This window comes from Thamnophis elegans, chromosome 15, assembly GCF_009769535.1.
Source record: "Thamnophis elegans isolate rThaEle1 chromosome 15, rThaEle1.pri, whole genome shotgun sequence".
NCBI lineage: Eukaryota > Metazoa > Chordata > Lepidosauria > Squamata > Colubridae > Thamnophis > Thamnophis elegans.
Window position 1 is genome coordinate 10194452 of NC_045555.1, and position 15886 is coordinate 10210337.

The following is a 15886-nucleotide window of genomic DNA, read 5'->3' on the forward strand; positions in this document are numbered from 1 at the left end:
TTGAGCCAGTGAGATTAGAACCACTGAACTGCAGATAACAGTCAGCTGAAGTGGCCTGCAGTACTGCACCCTAACCACTGCGCCACCTCGGCTCTTATTTTCAGGGAGGGCTTATTTTTGGGGAAGGGCTTATTTTCAAGGAAACAAGGTAGCACTGATGAAGTTAACTAGTTTGGTAATGAAACTTCTGCAAAAAATCAAGCAAGCTCAGGGAGCACCAAGGACCCAATCGTCGTCCTCCTCCTCTTCTCTCCATACTCCACTCCCTTCTAGCACTGGTGAAATTACCTAGTTTGGTAACACAACTTCTGCAAGAAAACTACCAAGCTCAGAGAGCACCGAGGACCCCACGAAATTAACTCCCTCCCTTCTACCCCACCTGGCACCGAAGGTTTCACTTTTGTTCACAAGAGTAAAAAACGGACACATCAGAAATGAAATCCGAGGCACAAAGCAACTTACCTGTCAGGTAGCTCCTATTTCCTAAGCAGCTTATAGGACAAAAAGAGCAAATATGAAAATACAGAAAGCAGGCCGTTCAGGAGAGCTGTGTTTCATCACAATGTGTTAAAGTGGATTGTTTTAGTTCACACTTAGCATTTTTTAAAAGAAGTCCTACAATTTCAATGAGACAAAAGCTGCCTATAAAAGCCAGGGACAATTCCCCACTTTATTTTTATTTTTTAAATTCTGCCAGCAAAATTAACCTTTCTCCCTTTCTTCTAGGGGACTAGGGGTGACATGATAGCAGTCTTCCAATATCTCAGGGGCTGCCACAAAGAAGAGGGAGTCAAGCTATTCTCCAGGGCACCTGAAGGCAGGAGAAGAAGCAGTGGGTGGAAACTAATCAAGGAGAGAAGCAACTTAGAACTAAGGAGGAATTTCTTGACAGTTAGAACAATTAATTAATTTGAACAACTTGCCTCCAGAAGTTGTGAATGCTCCAACACTGGAGCATTAAAGAAGAGATTGGATAACCATTTGTCTGAATTGGTATAGGGTTTCCTGCCTAGGCAGGGGGTTGGACTAGAAGACCTCCAAGGTCCCTTCCAACTCTGCTATTCTGTTCTATTCTTTGGGGGACAGGGCTGTGGGGTAAGGGGCACCCAAGCTCTTTTTCTTTGCGGTTGATTGTTGCTTGGATCCACTAAAGCCCAGCCATGTTTTAGAAGCCAAAGGTCCCTAGGTAAAAGTAAAGGTTCTATGCTATTCTATTCCTTATTTCTATTCTATTTATTTTTATTCTATTCTAATTCTAATTCTATTCTGTTCCTTGTTTTTATTCTATTCGAATTCTAATTCTATTCTATTCCTTATTTCTATTCTATTCCTTATTTCTATTCTATTCCTTATTTCTATTCTATTCCTTATTTCTATTCTATTCTAAATCATCATATTTTTCAGAGTATAAGACACACCTTTTCTCCGCCAAAAAAAGAGGATGAAAATGTGGGTGCATCTTATACACTGAATACAGCATTTTTTGGCCTCCCAAAACCCGCCCCCTTTGCAAAAGTAGATTGCAGAGGGTTTGGGAGGCTTACAAAGTGCTCCTGGGGGCTGGGGAGGGCAAAAACAAGCGAAAAACAGGCTGTTTTTATCCCATTTTTGCCCCACCCCCCAGGAGCATTCTACAACCCTCCCAGAGCATATGCATGCCCTGTTTTTTTTGCAAAACATGGGCCCGTTTTCATGAAAAACAGGCTGTTTTTGTGCCCTCTCCTTTCAGGAGCACTTTGCAGACCTCTCAAACTCCCCATGCCCCTGTTTCACAAAAAATGAAGCGTGCCAAGGGTTTGGGAGGCCTGAAGAGTGCAAAAACTTTTTTTTAAATGTACCTCTTCAAAAACTTGGTGCATTTTATATTCTGGTGAGTCTTATAGTCCGAAAAATATGGTATATTCTACTCCTTATTTCTATTTTATTCTACTCTTTGGTTGCAGACAGCTTTTAAATAAAACAGGAAAAGAAGGGATTAAACCATGGAGCTGTTTTAATCCTTCCCTTGTAAGGCACAGCCAGGTTGAAGATTTCTTTGACTGTACTTGCTTATTTAGCTTACCGTATTTTTTCAGAGTATAAGACGCTCCGGAGTTTAAGACGCACCTAACTTTTGGTGAGGAAAACAAGGGAAAAATATCTGCCTCTGCCTCCCAGCAATTTGCCTCCTTGCAACAAACAGTACAGACAATATACACTGCTTGTAGTGTTATATTTCAGACTATACTTGTACAGATGCTGTTAAAATTCATGTGCTTTCTGGAAATATAGTTATTCTCTGCTATTTAAAAGAAAAGCGCTTTTTAAAACAATAGCACTGGGCCTCTTCAGATCAAGCATTTCTTTTAAAAAGCTTCTTCATTTTGGTTGTCTTTAAAAAGCAGTTTTTAAAAAAATAAGTCTAATAATTTGAACATTCTATAGGCATTTATAGTTGTTGACTTACCTCTTTGCAGCAAACAGCAGGATTACCACAAGAAAAAAAAATCCCAGCAATTTGCCATGTGGAGCAAACAGGTAGTTTCACTTTCAATTTCTCCAGATCATCAGCTGTTAGAGGCTGCTGGGATTGCTATAGTTTATTGAAGCCCCCGCAAGCCCCCATTTGCTGCAAAGAGGTAATTTGCTGGGAGCAGAGGCCAAAGAGTGGGGGCTTGTGAGTGTGTGGGGCTACATTCGGAGTATAAGCCACACCCAAATTTTCATCTTCTTTTAGGGGGGACGCGGAAAAGGTGCGTCTTATATTCTGAAAAATACAGTAGCTCTTGGTTGGAAAAAAAACTATGTTGTCTCTCAGTTTTCTTGGGGAAAACAAACTCTGAAACTCGGGAGAAAGGAAAGAAAAGGGATACAAAGGAGAAGGCCACCTTTTGCCCTTGAGATCCGAATTCTCCTGGGATCACTTTTTGAAAAGCAACAGCTCTTTTATCTGCTCTGATTAAAATAAAGACCTATCGGCAGAAACCAAATATTTAAAATACACGTACAGATATATATATATTTCCACCCTAGCTGGACAGTATAGATTATTTTGTGGCGGCCCCAAAAGCCAAGGTGAAACATACTCCGATTCCACCTCTTTTTCCTCCTTCAGACATTCAAGCAGATAGTCCTCAGCGTCTTCCAATTCTGCCAACGGGATCCCCAGCAACCCGGCCATGTGGGACAGAAGCACTCGCATGCGAGCATCGTAGTAGCCTAGACAAACAGGGCAGGAGGAGGGAGCGTTTAAGAAGCTTGTCCTAAGCAAAAAATAAATAAATTGCGTAAAATACATAAGTGGCTAGAAAAGACAGTAAAGAAAACATGTAGATTTTAAACCCGAACTTTTTCTTATTAGGTATAGAACCAGAAAAATTTGATAAACAAAACATATATTTAATACTAGCTGATAACCTAGGGCAACCCGAGTATTTATTTATCCCAACCCTCCTTCCATTAACGTTGCCGCAATTTCTAATGTTGGATTTTCCCCCTTACCATGTGGAGTACTGTGAAATGGTTACCAAGGCACTTCCACTGTGCTGTACAGTAGAATCCATTTTTAAGGCAGGACGGTAGAAGCCCTTTTAAGGCACAACAGGCTGTATCTTAACAGAACACACACCCTAAGGGTGTTAGGGGTGTCTCTCTCCCCCCCCACACACATTCCAGAGAGTAAGTCATCTGTGTACCAAGTTTGGTTGAAATTGCTGGAGGTATTCCAGAGCTATGCTGGAACACACACACACACAAACGTTGTGTCACAACTTCTGGTATGCCGAAATATGGGAGGGAGCATACTGCTATACATACCTATTTCCCTGGCTTAGCTGATAAAGGAGGAGAGCCTGTGGCTTAGTGGCTAACACAATTGCCTGATATGTAATGCAGCCCAGGTTTGATTCCCAGTAAGGCTGATGAGAGCTAAATAGCTTGAAATAGATCTATACTAGTTCCCCTTTATTTATTTATTAGTACAAATGCAACTCTATCTATCTATCTATCTATCTATCTATCTATCTATCTATCTATCTATCTAATGACTTAACAGCAGTGAAGATTATATTTGTATGATATTGGAAAAATGAAGAAATACTACGAGACGAAGAGATCATTAGGATGATACTGGATTGTGCAGAAATGGACAGACTCACATTGAAGATTAAACAGAAAGAAGATTCAGAATATCAAACATGGAATTTATTTTACCAGTGGTTGGAAAAAAGGGGTGGAGAATAAGAACGTAATCTGCACTGCTAAGCAAATAAAATAACCCAGGCAACACAATGTTTCTTAAGCACTAACAAAACGTCAACAATAAAAAAAATCAATAAAACTTTTTTTTTTTTTTAAAGCTAGTCCTCACCGACTTGTGGCAGAGAAAGGAGAAAAAGTTCCTAAAATCTCTCGCAGATTGTCTGGTTCCTCTCAAATTTATCCTACTCTATTTGATAATCCAGCATTGCCTGGGAATTTATTTATAGGGGGAAAATATCCGGACCAAACATAATTTCTAATGTTGGATTTTCCCCCTTACCAGAGGGAGCCCCCTGGTGGAGTACTGCGAAACTGTTACCATGGCAACCCCACTGTGCTGTACAGTAGAAGCCATTTTAAGGCAGTACAGTAGAAGCCATTTTAAGGCACAACAGGCTGTACAGAACACACACACCGACGGGTTTTAGGGGTGTCTTACCCACACAGTATTTTCTCCAGAGAGTAAGTAATCTGTGTACCAATTTTGGTTGAAATTGCTCAAGGCGTTCCAGAGTTATACTGGAACACACACAGAGACACACTAATATATAAGCTCTTTTGCTTTGTCTCTCTGGTTAAATTCTAATAAAAACAACTGGAGGAAGAAAGGAAAAACGGGTCCACAAAATCACTTACCATCCTTGAGAGAAAAGGAGACCAGGTTCTAAAACAGAAAAAGAAATATGTGAGAGAAATGGTGAGGATTTTAAAAAAAGAAACAAGGGCATTTCCCCAGAAAGTCTGAATTTGGGTCAATTGGCGAGAAGGCAGCCTTTTTCCCCCTCTTGAAAAAATAGAATAGAATAACAGAGTTTGAAGGGACCTGGGAGATCTTCTAGTCGAACCCCCTGCTTAGGAAGGAAACCCTACACCACTTCAGACAAATGGTTGTCCAACATCTTCTTAAAAATTTCCAGAGTTGGAGCATTCACAACTTCTGGAGGCCACTGATTAATTGTTCTAACTGTCAGGAAATTTCTCCTTAGTTCTAGGTTGCTTCTCTCCTTGATTAGTTTCCACCCATTGCTTCTTGCCCTGCCCTCAGGTGCTTTGGAGAATAGATGGACACCCTCTTCTTTGTGGCAGCCCCTGAAATATCAGAACCCTTCTATCATGCCCCCCTTAGTTTTTCTTTTCATTAAACTAGACATAACTAGACAAAAAGAGGGGGAGATTTGTTCGTGGTATCTCCATTCTCAGAGGTCCTGTATTTCTGGGGAGCAAAACGAAGAGAAGGGGCTACTATATTGGTCTCCCTTTATTTCTTGGTCGGTAATTATAAATTTAACACAAAATAGTTTGTTGTGATAGCGACTGCCTGCGATGGCTCCTGGTTTGGGGCTGAAAGGCGACGGCTCACCAGCATAATGGCGCCAGGCTCATCCTTCAGAAGCGGCTCGCTCAGAAGAATCTGAGTGAAGGTCTCTGTCCCTTCAGCCCCCAGACCTCCAGCAAAGGCCAGCATGGATGGCATCACAGTGTCCGACAATTCCAGCCACCTGACCAGGTTCTCCACCACTCCCGTCCTGTAGGCACTGTGGAACGAAGTCCAAGAGAAACAAGTCACGGCTTGGGGTTAAGTTTAGTTTAGTTTATTGTCATTGCACCCTCTACGAAATTAAATGCCATCTTCAGTGCATGTTATAACTGTAAAAATAAAACACACGCACACACCCTTCACATTCTATAGAATTGAACTGAAAACCAGTGATATTGCTTTAGTATTGCACTATACAGTAGAATTCAATATAGTTCCTGCCCTGGGATAGAAGCTGTTTTTCAGCCTATTTGTCCTTGTTTTTTTATTGTCCTGTACCAGCTGCCAGATGATAATAGTTTAAAAAGAAAACTATTTATGTGGTAAAGGAGAAGTGGAAGATAATGCACGTGTTCTATTACACTGCGAGCTATACAGAGCTTGTAGGTCTGCACATATTCTCCCCTTATTAGAGAGATTGCCAGGGAGGGCAGACCATTTTTATCTAGGCTTTCTCCTCCAGGACACTAACCCGATTACCACGTATGCAGTGGCAAAGTTCTGTGCTGTTGCAATGTCCATAAGAAAAAAATTGGCTACAGAAGTATAGTACCATCTTGTACCAATTATCTGGACATCCCTCTAACAATCTCTGGACCATTGTGTTATTATCCACTTTTAATGTCAATACTTTTTAATTATATCTTAATGTTAGTATGTTTTAATATAGTGCAAAAACTAATGTGTATTGCTGGTCTTTGACCGTAATAAAGATTTTACTTACTTACTTCATGTGTATAAAGACACGTTAATGAATCCTGCTGAAATCAGTTACCCGTGTGTGCTTTCTGGATGTGATTGCTGGAACAAACTCTGACAACAATGTTTAGCCTTAAATGTCCGTCAATCGCCTTCCTCTTCTATAAAATGCTAACCCAGCTCTGGCCTTTTCAGCTTTTGCAGAAGCCAACCTGACCTAGGCATAAATCTCTCTTTTTCTATCCAAACCAGCTCTTTTTGCCTCAATAATCTAAGCAGAGGCCAAACTAAACACCCTTTGAATTTTCTGTTGTGATGCTTTCTCAAGAGCTAGGAGGAAAACCAGTAAGCAGGCCGCTCACCTTTCTTCCTGATCCGGAAACAACGAGGCCAAGGAAACCGCACAGAGAGCAGCATAGGCATATTTCCCCGGCTCACCCAACTGTGTGCCTGGACCTGTCCTTAGCGCTGTGTCTTCTTCCTCCTTCGGCCGGCTTCTCCAGGGCCTCCAGCCTGGCCGGGGATCAGCAGACATGTCCGTCTTATTCCTGCCAAAGGACACAGAAACACCAAAATAAGAATGCGAGAAGAATCTCTGCATCTCTCAGCATCCTTTATTCAACAGGTGGGGTGAGCCAGCGGGCTGTGAAAGCATCCCTCCTTCCTAGAGATAGACTGCTTCCTCCTAGGGAGGCTCCTGAGCTTTCCTGCAGCGATGTGGATTCTAACTTTCTAGGCCGTTGATGGCAAACCTCTGGCACGCGTGCTAGAGGTGGCATGCACAGCCCTCTCTGTGGGCACGTGCGCTGTCGACAGCTGCTCTTCTGGTTTCCGACAGCTGGTTTTCGTGGGTGCCAGAACACTGAAAAATAGCCTGAAAACAGCCCAGAAAAAAGGCCAAAAACAGCCAAAAAACAGGCAGTTTTGGGGGCCATTTTCCAGATCGTTATTTTGGGCCAAAAACAGCCCCCAAACAGCCCGAAAAACGGCCAAAAACAGCCTGAAAAACAGCCTGAAAAAGGCCCCAAACAGCCCCAAAACAGCCTGGAAAACAGCCAAAACCAGCCTGAAAAAGGCCCCAAACAGCCCCAAACCAGCCAGAAAAACAGCCTGGAAAAGGCCCAAAACAGCCAAAAAGCAGCCTGAAAAACAGCTTGAAAAAGGCCCAAAACAGCCTCCAAACAGCCTGAAAAACGGCCCCAAACAGCTTGAAAAAGGCCCCAAACAGCCTGAAAAACAGCCTGGAAAAGGCCCAAAACAGCCCCAAAACAACCTGAAAAATGGCCCAAAACAGCCTGAAAACAGCTCAAAACAGCCCAAAACCAACAGCCCAAAACCAGCTTGAAAAACGGCCAAAACCAGCCTGAAAAAGGCCCCAAACAGCCCCAAACCAGCCAGAAAAACAGCCTGGAAAAGGCCCAAAACAGCCAAAAAGCAGCCTGAAAAACAGCTTGAAAAAGGCCCAAAACAGCCCCCAAACAGCCTGAAAAACGGCCCCAAACAGCTTGAAAAAGGCCCAAAACAGCCTGAAAAACAGCCTGGAAAAGGCCCAAAACAGCCCCAAAACAACCTGAAAAATGGCCCAAAACAGCCTGAAAACAGCTCAAAACAGCCCAAAACCAACAGCCCAAAACCAGCTTGAAAAACGGCCAAAAACAGCCTGAAAAAGGCCCAAAACAGCCTGAAAAACAGCCTGAAAAACAGCCTGGAAAAGGCCCAAAACAGCCCAAAACCAACAGCCCAAAACCAGCTTGAAAAACGGCCAAAAACAGCCTGGAAAACAGCCTGAAAAAGGCCTAAAACAGCCCCAAAACAGCCTGGAAAAGGCCCAAAACAGCCAAAAAACAGGCATGTGCGCGCCGGCCAGATGGCCTTTGGGTTTCTAGTGCTCCACGCACGCACGCACACACGTGCATGTGCATTCCAGTTTGGGCACTCGGTGCCAAAAAGGTTAGCCATTACTGTTCTAGGGCAAGTTAAGGGACTTCTGGAAAAACTACACCGAAGATGATTAAAAGCAAACAAGGACCATTAAAACGACCCTAGGGAGTTTTTCATTGAGCTGGTTAAACTTTGGGGGTGAATGCAGCCAACATCACACACCCCACTGGTTTGTTCCAAATGCAGGTGAGCAGCAGGAGGATTCCCACAAAGCTCTCCCTGGCACGACTGCCCACGAAAGAGCACCCCCAGCCCAACCTACTCTACCTTCCACTCTTAGCAAGGAGAAAGGTGACAAGGGAACCAGCCAAGGGAATACTTTCCCCTTGGCAAACTGCCAATGCCATCACAACAACTTTTGTCCTCGATGCTGGAATTACTTACAGGTCATAATCCGGTTTACGGGGAAGACACTTTCCAGAGCAGAGGTGTTTCTCACCAGCTGGTGTAGATAATCACCCTCGAAGCAGCTATTAACAGACATAACAATAAAACAGTAAAATCAGAGAATGAACTTTGTGTCACCAATTCTTCTGAGAGACGGCTGAGTTTTCAGGACCAGCATCTGCTTCACTTCGCTTCACCCCACCTTCAAATCTGCCTTCTCTTTCCTGTGACCTCAATCCAGGAAGTCAGAAATGTTTCCGACAGCATTTGGCATCCCTCACAAAGGACTCGGGAGCCTTAAATCTGCTTCAACAGATCCAGTGGGATCCCAGGGGAAACTCCTGGCCATGAGAAAGCAATTCCTCTTTTATCATCAGCAGTTTGGTTGATTTTGAAAACAACTTTCCACCCAGGGGAAGTCCTCCTACCCCCCCCCCCCTCCTCAAAGCAAGCCGTTGTCCCTTTCATTTCTCGCAAACATGGAAATTCAAATCAACTCGTGACACGCTCACAGTTGACTTTTCCAATTTGCTTACGTTTTTAAGACTTGGTCATCTGGAGGTGATTTGTGTGTGTGTGTGCATTTTGTCCAATGCAAGACAGGTCAAACTGATAACATCCCACCTGGTTTAATTTCTCACTTCCTCTTGGCTTTGCAGGACCACACCTTTCTATGGATGGGAATGCTGGTGTTTTGAGTTCCTAAGTAAGATTTGCTATTCAAATTGTGTTTCTGCAAACACCTTTTGTATTATCCGCTTCCTGGTTCTGGACACAAGGACACAGACTAATGACCTTCTTATTTAACGCACAAGAAGGCCTGCAGTTTGAATCCCTAGTGCCATGTAACGGAGTGAGCTCCCGTTACTTGTCCCAGCTTCTGCCAACCTAGCAGTTCGAAAGCATGTAAAAAATGCAAGTAGAAAAATAGGAACCACCATTGGAGGGGAGGTAACAACGTTCCATGCGCCTTCGGCATTTAGTCATGCTGACCACATGACCACGGAGACGTCTTCGGACAGTGCTGGCTCTTCGGCTTTGGAATGAAGATGAGCACTGCCCCCTAGAGTCAGGAACGACTAGCACATATGTGCGAGGGGAAGCTTTACCTTACTTAACTCACAAAAAACCAGCATTCTCCTCCCCTCTGCCCCCCATTTCAGCCTTGGAAGTCTTATACAACCTTGGGATCAGAAACAATTTCTGCCAATCATGTTTCTGAAATTTGATTGATTTTGAGGACTAGTATAACTCTACACAGCATGGCTACCTCCTGATCTATGGCTAGGATTGGATCATTACCAGCAGTCTAGACAAACGAGGATATCATCACTTAATATTTCCACCAGATTGTGCCAAAAAAAACCTTTCCCCATCCAAGGTCTTTCTGATTTGGGACTTTAAACCTTGCTCAGAATATCCACGTGATAAAATTTCCAGATGTCAGTAGTCAGTAGGTAGTTTTCCCCCCTGTTTTATCCCCTCCCACACACACTATTTGGACATTTGTGTTGATTGTTCATTCCGATCTGGGCGATTTTAATGATTCAATATTTATTATTTTAAGCAATGTTTTGGGGGAATGGGGGATCCATTATTTAGGGGTCCCAGGACACCCCAAACTTGCCCTGGGAGCCATAGACTTTTTTGCAGACACATCACTGCCTGGGATGCAAGTCTTTAACCCCCCCTCCAATATCTGGGGCTGGGGGATATACCCTCTCTGGGAAGACCCCCCCAGGCCAGGGGAGACCCCTAGAAATTAAAGGGGTTTCTCCACCCTCCAGCCTCAGCCCTAGGGGTGGAGGGCCCACTAGGGTCCCCTAGAGCAGCTTCAGGGGGGTAAGAGGGTGGAAGATGGTCTCCCCCAGGCTAGAGACCCCTTTGGGACTCCAAAGTGGGGAGGGGGATTGAGACCCTCCTTCTAACACGGGTTGGGGGCTTCCCCTCTCCCCATGTAATATTTATTTCACTCCCAGGTTATTTCTACCCCTCTGGGCTATTTTAATAATCACCCCACCTTCGAGGGCCCCAAAGCCCATATATATATATATATATATATATATGTGGAATATATATTTATTTATATAATATAAATATATAAGATATATATAAAATAAATCCACGCCCCCCCTCCCCCGAGACCCACCTAGCCCGTCCTGGAGCCGGAGAAAGGCCGCATCGGGCCGCGTAGATTTCCCCAGCCTCCCGGTCGTCTCAAGCGGGGTGGCCTCTCACTCCAGTCCGAGGCTCCGAAGGGGCCGCCTAGGCCCACACCTACGCCGGCGGGCTGCGCCAAAAAGAGGGCGATTCCCGGAAGGAGTTACGCACAGGTGAGGCGTAAGGCACGCCGGAAAGTGGGAGGGCCACGCAACTTTCGCAGCGACTTGAAACAGGAAGAGGGAAGCGCCGGTTGAAAAAAAAAAACACTAATTATAACGTGCATTTCATCAGTGGAGGGAAGCGAAAAGGAGGGGATTTTCAAATGGAAGGGCCTTAAATCTTTAAATGGCAATGGAAGTCGTCGATCGAGAGATGTTTCGGATGCATTTGGAGGCTCTCCTTTGCAGCAAACCTCTGCAGATTTTAAACTTTTTGGGGGAAAAAACCCAACGGATTTGCTGTTTTGGCAACTGACTTTTTTTTTCATGTCCAGGAAATGAATAGCTGACGATTAAAGACCCAAGTCCTCGATCTTTTGTAGACTTTCTTTATAAAAATAATTGCAATTCGGTGCAAATAAAAAGTTTTTTCCCTATCCCAAAGCGTGGGAAAACCTATTCGTATCCATTTCTTGTATTCATAATCGTGTTTATACATCTGTTGTCTTATATATTGCTTGACCAAACAAATAAAATTAGAAATTAAAAAATAAAATTAAAAATTAAAACTTCACCAAGGGAGCTGCGCTGAAGCTGTAAATGCCGATTTAATGTAATGTAATTTAATGTAATGTAATTTTCTCGCCTTTAACTGAGCAGGCAGAATAAAGACAAAATTCTCTTTATAGGAATCTTCCCAGCATAAACATAAAACGTTTCAACAATGCTGAATGCTTCAACAGCCTCACATTTTCAGGGCTGCTTCGTTGGGCTTCTTCCCACTTACTAAAGTGAATTTTGGCTTCTCAAAAAACAATTGGAACCTTTATATAAGAAAAAATCCATCTATATTATTCCCCATCAAATGTTCCCAGAAGAAAGTTAAGTCAACTGGTGTGGAAGCCACCCCAACGTAAATAGATTTAACTTCCCAGTTTATCAACAATGTGTATACTGATTTTTTTTTTAAAAAAAACTTTTAAAGCAGCATAATTATGTGTTTAACAATGGAATGAAAGGGAAGCTTTCTGTTTTAAATGCTTATGGGTTGTTCAGCCCTTGAAGGAAAGCTCAAAAATGTCTAAATGAAAACCAAGACTAAAATAGAAAATGTAAATATATGGTGATGTCACTAATCAATATTATTATAAGTGTTAGTACTACTGTTGTTACATTATAGGACAAGGTAAAAGCAATAGGAAGGCAATGCAGAATGGAGAATTATAAAAGCTGAACAGGAAATCTGATACAGAAGGCTGCATAATTGCTTTACATCATTATGTATGTTTTGTGTTTTTCTTCTTGTGTTTTTCTTTCTGTTTTTAAAGGTTAAAACGTTCAATAAAAATTATTTAAAAAAAAAGAAAACCAAGACTACCAAGAAAACCAAGATTCGGACTATTTCATAACATGGCAACTGTTCTATAAATGGTTAAATGACAGATATGGAGGTTAGAGGAGTGGAATTGGGTGAAATATTTGGATTTGGATTTTATTACATTTATATGCTGCCCTTTTCCCCGAAGGGGTCTCAGGGCGGCTCACAATTCAAATCAGGGAAGGGGGGTACAAACAGGAAATAAAAAAGACGAAACTTAACAATACATAATTTAAAAACACACAAGTCATACCATTCGAGGCGGGGGGGGGGGGGGGGGCAACAGCTCTTTAGCCCCAGGCCTGTCGGAACAGCCAGGTTTTAAAGGCTTTGCGGAAGGCCTGGAAGGTGGTGAGGGTTCGAATCTCCACGGGGAGCTCGTTCCAGAGGGTCGGAGCAGCCACAGAGAAGGCTCTCCTCCGGGTAGTCGCCAGTCGACATTGGCCGGCGGATGGATATGATTTATAAGGTAAAGGTAAAGGTTCCCCTCGCACATATGTGCTAGTTGTTCCCGACTCTAGGGGTTTATAGGAGAAAGAAAAACAGAAGGACAAATATTTTTGATAATGTATGTTATAATATGATTGATGTTATCGCATATTTATCTATATATTACCGCAGATTTGTGTGTGCGTGTGTGTTTGTGTAAATAACATGATCATAATGATGATGTTTGTATGCTTGCATGTATATTTGTATTTTAACACCTTGGACACACTGCTCAACATAGAAAGGAAATGTATGATATAAAAGAATAAAAAATATTTTAAAAAAGAAAGCCACGACTACCATTAAACCCCCAATAAACTAAACATCCATTTTTATCTCCTTTAAAGGACCGCCTTTAAGGAAGATATGGGATCGACAGTTGTCCCTGTTGTTCCCTAATTCTTTGGAGGTGAGACTGAATCTAAGGTGGAGTTTCCACCTAGATGTTACTCATTAATCTTGGACTCTTAAAAAAAAAGCCAGAAGCCACCTTTGGTTTGTTGTGGTGGAATAAAACCGGATGTAAATTTATTCAGACACCATCCAAAATAAAAATCCTATTGTTTAAGGAAGCATCAGGATTGGGCTTGCAATTTTTGGACCAACGTAATGTGAAGCCAGATGCTACAAACAGCTATGGATTCTCTGCCAAAATTTCATCAGGGACGCGGTGGCTAAGACGCTGAGCTTGTCGATCAGAAAGGTCGGCAGTTTAGCGGTTCGAATCCCTGGCGCCGCGTAAAGGAGTGAGCTCCCGTGACTTGTCCCAGCTTCTGCCAACTTAGCAGTTCGAAAGCACGTTAAAAATGCAAGTAGAAAAATAGGGACCACCTTTGGTGGGAAGGGAACAGCGTGCTGTGTGCCTTCGCTGTTTAGTCACGCTGGCCACAATGCCATGGAGACATCTTCAGACAGCACTGGCTCTTCGGCTTTGAAAGGGAGATGAGCACTGCCCCCTAGAGCCAGAAACAGCTAGCACATATATGCAAGTGGAACCTTTACCTTATGCCTCATCCGAACCCACCCAACCCCGACACCTGTTCAGCCACCCCTTTGGTCTTGTCTGCTCCAGCACCAAAGCCTTCCAAGGGGCTGGTGACCCTTCCTAGAAGAAGCCAAGAAAAGTCATTCTCAGGCCGCTTGATTGACCTTCTTTGTCCAGAGGGGCAGCGAAAAACTTGGGCGGCTCCAACTGGGGTCCCAGCAAAGCACAGCGCAGATTATGCCGCCCAAAACCACCAAAAAACAAAGGAACCACGTCAACAGCCCAGTCTCGGTGAATGGGAGGATGAAGACAATCAGGACCGATACGAGCAGAAGCAGCAGAATCAATCTCTTGATGGCAGCCTGGTTGATCTCGGCCGAGTCCTGAGATTGTATTTCGGGGGAAGGAGGCTGCTGGCTGTGCCACACCCCGCCAGCGATCTCTGCCTCTGGATCCGGGGCCCCCAACTGCTCCATGACATGCTGTAAGTTGCGGAGGCTGCAGACGAGACCCCCGAATACCACCGTGGCTTTTCGGCAGAGGGGACAACTGACGATCCAGGTGTGATCTTCTTGCCGCAAGATCATCTGCAGGCACGCGGCGCAGAAGGCATGCTGGCACGCCAGGACTTTGGGCAGCCGGGCGAGGCTGAATTGATGGAAACAGATGAGGCAGGTCATGTCAGTAGCAGAGACTATCAACGGGCATGGCTGTAGAGGCACGGAGGGCGACACTGACACGGCAACGGGATGCGAAGATGCCGAAGTCTCATTTTCTGGATTTCCGAGTTCTAGATCCACCGCTTTATTGCAGGGACTTTCCTCTTGAATGGAGCAGCCCTCGATTCTCGGACCATCATCCGTTCCAGACGTCTCTCCAGAAATCTCAGATCGGTCCATCGGTTTGCCGGCTTCCTTCACAAGTTGCAAATCATCCATGGGAAATTTTTTTTTTTTGCAGAATTCAGCCGAGGGAGAAACACGGCGCTCTCTCAGCAGTACGGACGAGCAGCCTTGCCTTTAACTGCACATCTGTGGATTTGACAGCTGCTTTTATAAAAGTGCTTTGTCCTAGCAAGAGTAATTGCTTTGTTTAAACTCTCCCAGAAAGTCCCACCCTTTAAGCTCACGTGGGACGAGTGGATGTGTTTGTTTTCTTTAAAGCCAAATGGAAATTAAATTTAATCAGTAACTCTAATGACCACAGGATTTCTTTTACCGCGCCCGATAATGCAACAGCGCTAGGCAATTCCGAAGGAAAAAGCAAACATTTCGTTACAATTGGCAAACAAAACTCTCAAACTCTCGGCTTCAGATTTGAGGCCAAGGAGATGGAAGGTTAAATGCTGCAATTTTGCTCAAAACAATGAGCCGTTTTAGGAGCAGATGTGAATTTGCAGCCCGGGTGTTCCAAAGTTTATTCATTCGGGGAACATGCCCAAAGGCAGAAAATGGTCTCCATGATTGAGAACAGCCTAGTTTTTATTTTATTTAGGGCTGAGCTAGAAACTGACGTGATGGCTCAGTGGCTAAGACACTGAGCTTGTCGATCAGAAAGGTCGGCAGTTCGGCGGTTCGAATCCCTCCCGTTACTCGTCCCAGCTTCTGCCAACCTAGCAGTTCAAAAGCACGTAAAAAATGAAAGTAGAAAAACAGGGGGCCACCTTTGGTGGGAAGGTAACAGCATTTTGTGCGCCTTTGGCGTTGAGTCATGCCAGCCACATGACCTCAGAGACATCTTCGGACAGCACTGGCTCTTTGGCTTTGAAATGGAGATGAGCAATGCCCCCTAGAGTCGAGAACGGCTAGCAGATATGTGCGAGGAGAACCTTTACCTTTAGAAGCTGAAGATAAAAGCAAAGGAGAGTTAGGAACTAATCATAAGCAGCAGTGTTTCAATTCCTTTATTGG

General features: G+C 43.8%; 2 protein-coding genes across 2 annotated transcripts in view; both read right to left on the minus strand.

Annotated features, from left to right (window-relative positions):
* Nucleotides 1-11531, minus strand: part of TMCO4 (transmembrane and coiled-coil domains 4) — a 32509-nt gene extending 20978 nt beyond the window's left edge. Inside the window, exons 1-6 of the mRNA XM_032231488.1 lie at nucleotides 10953-11531; nucleotides 8801-8886; nucleotides 6838-7023; nucleotides 5600-5774; nucleotides 4876-4903; nucleotides 3066-3198 (exon numbers count right to left, since the gene is read on the minus strand). Coding sequence (XP_032087379.1) covers nucleotides 3066-3198; nucleotides 4876-4903; nucleotides 5600-5774; nucleotides 6838-7010 — 509 coding nt within the window. The 5' untranslated portion in view covers nucleotides 7011-7023; nucleotides 8801-8886; nucleotides 10953-11531. The remainder of the gene's footprint in view (nucleotides 1-3065; nucleotides 3199-4875; nucleotides 4904-5599; nucleotides 5775-6837; nucleotides 7024-8800; nucleotides 8887-10952) is intronic.
* Nucleotides 11532-13781: 2250 nt separating this feature from the next.
* Nucleotides 13782-15076, minus strand: RNF186 (ring finger protein 186). Its single transcript, XM_032232097.1, has one exon. The coding sequence runs from the start codon at nucleotides 14912-14914 to the stop codon at nucleotides 14123-14125; it is 792 nt and encodes a 263-aa protein (XP_032087988.1). The 5' UTR covers nucleotides 14915-15076; the 3' UTR covers nucleotides 13782-14122.
* Nucleotides 15077-15886: the final 810 nt, after the last annotated feature.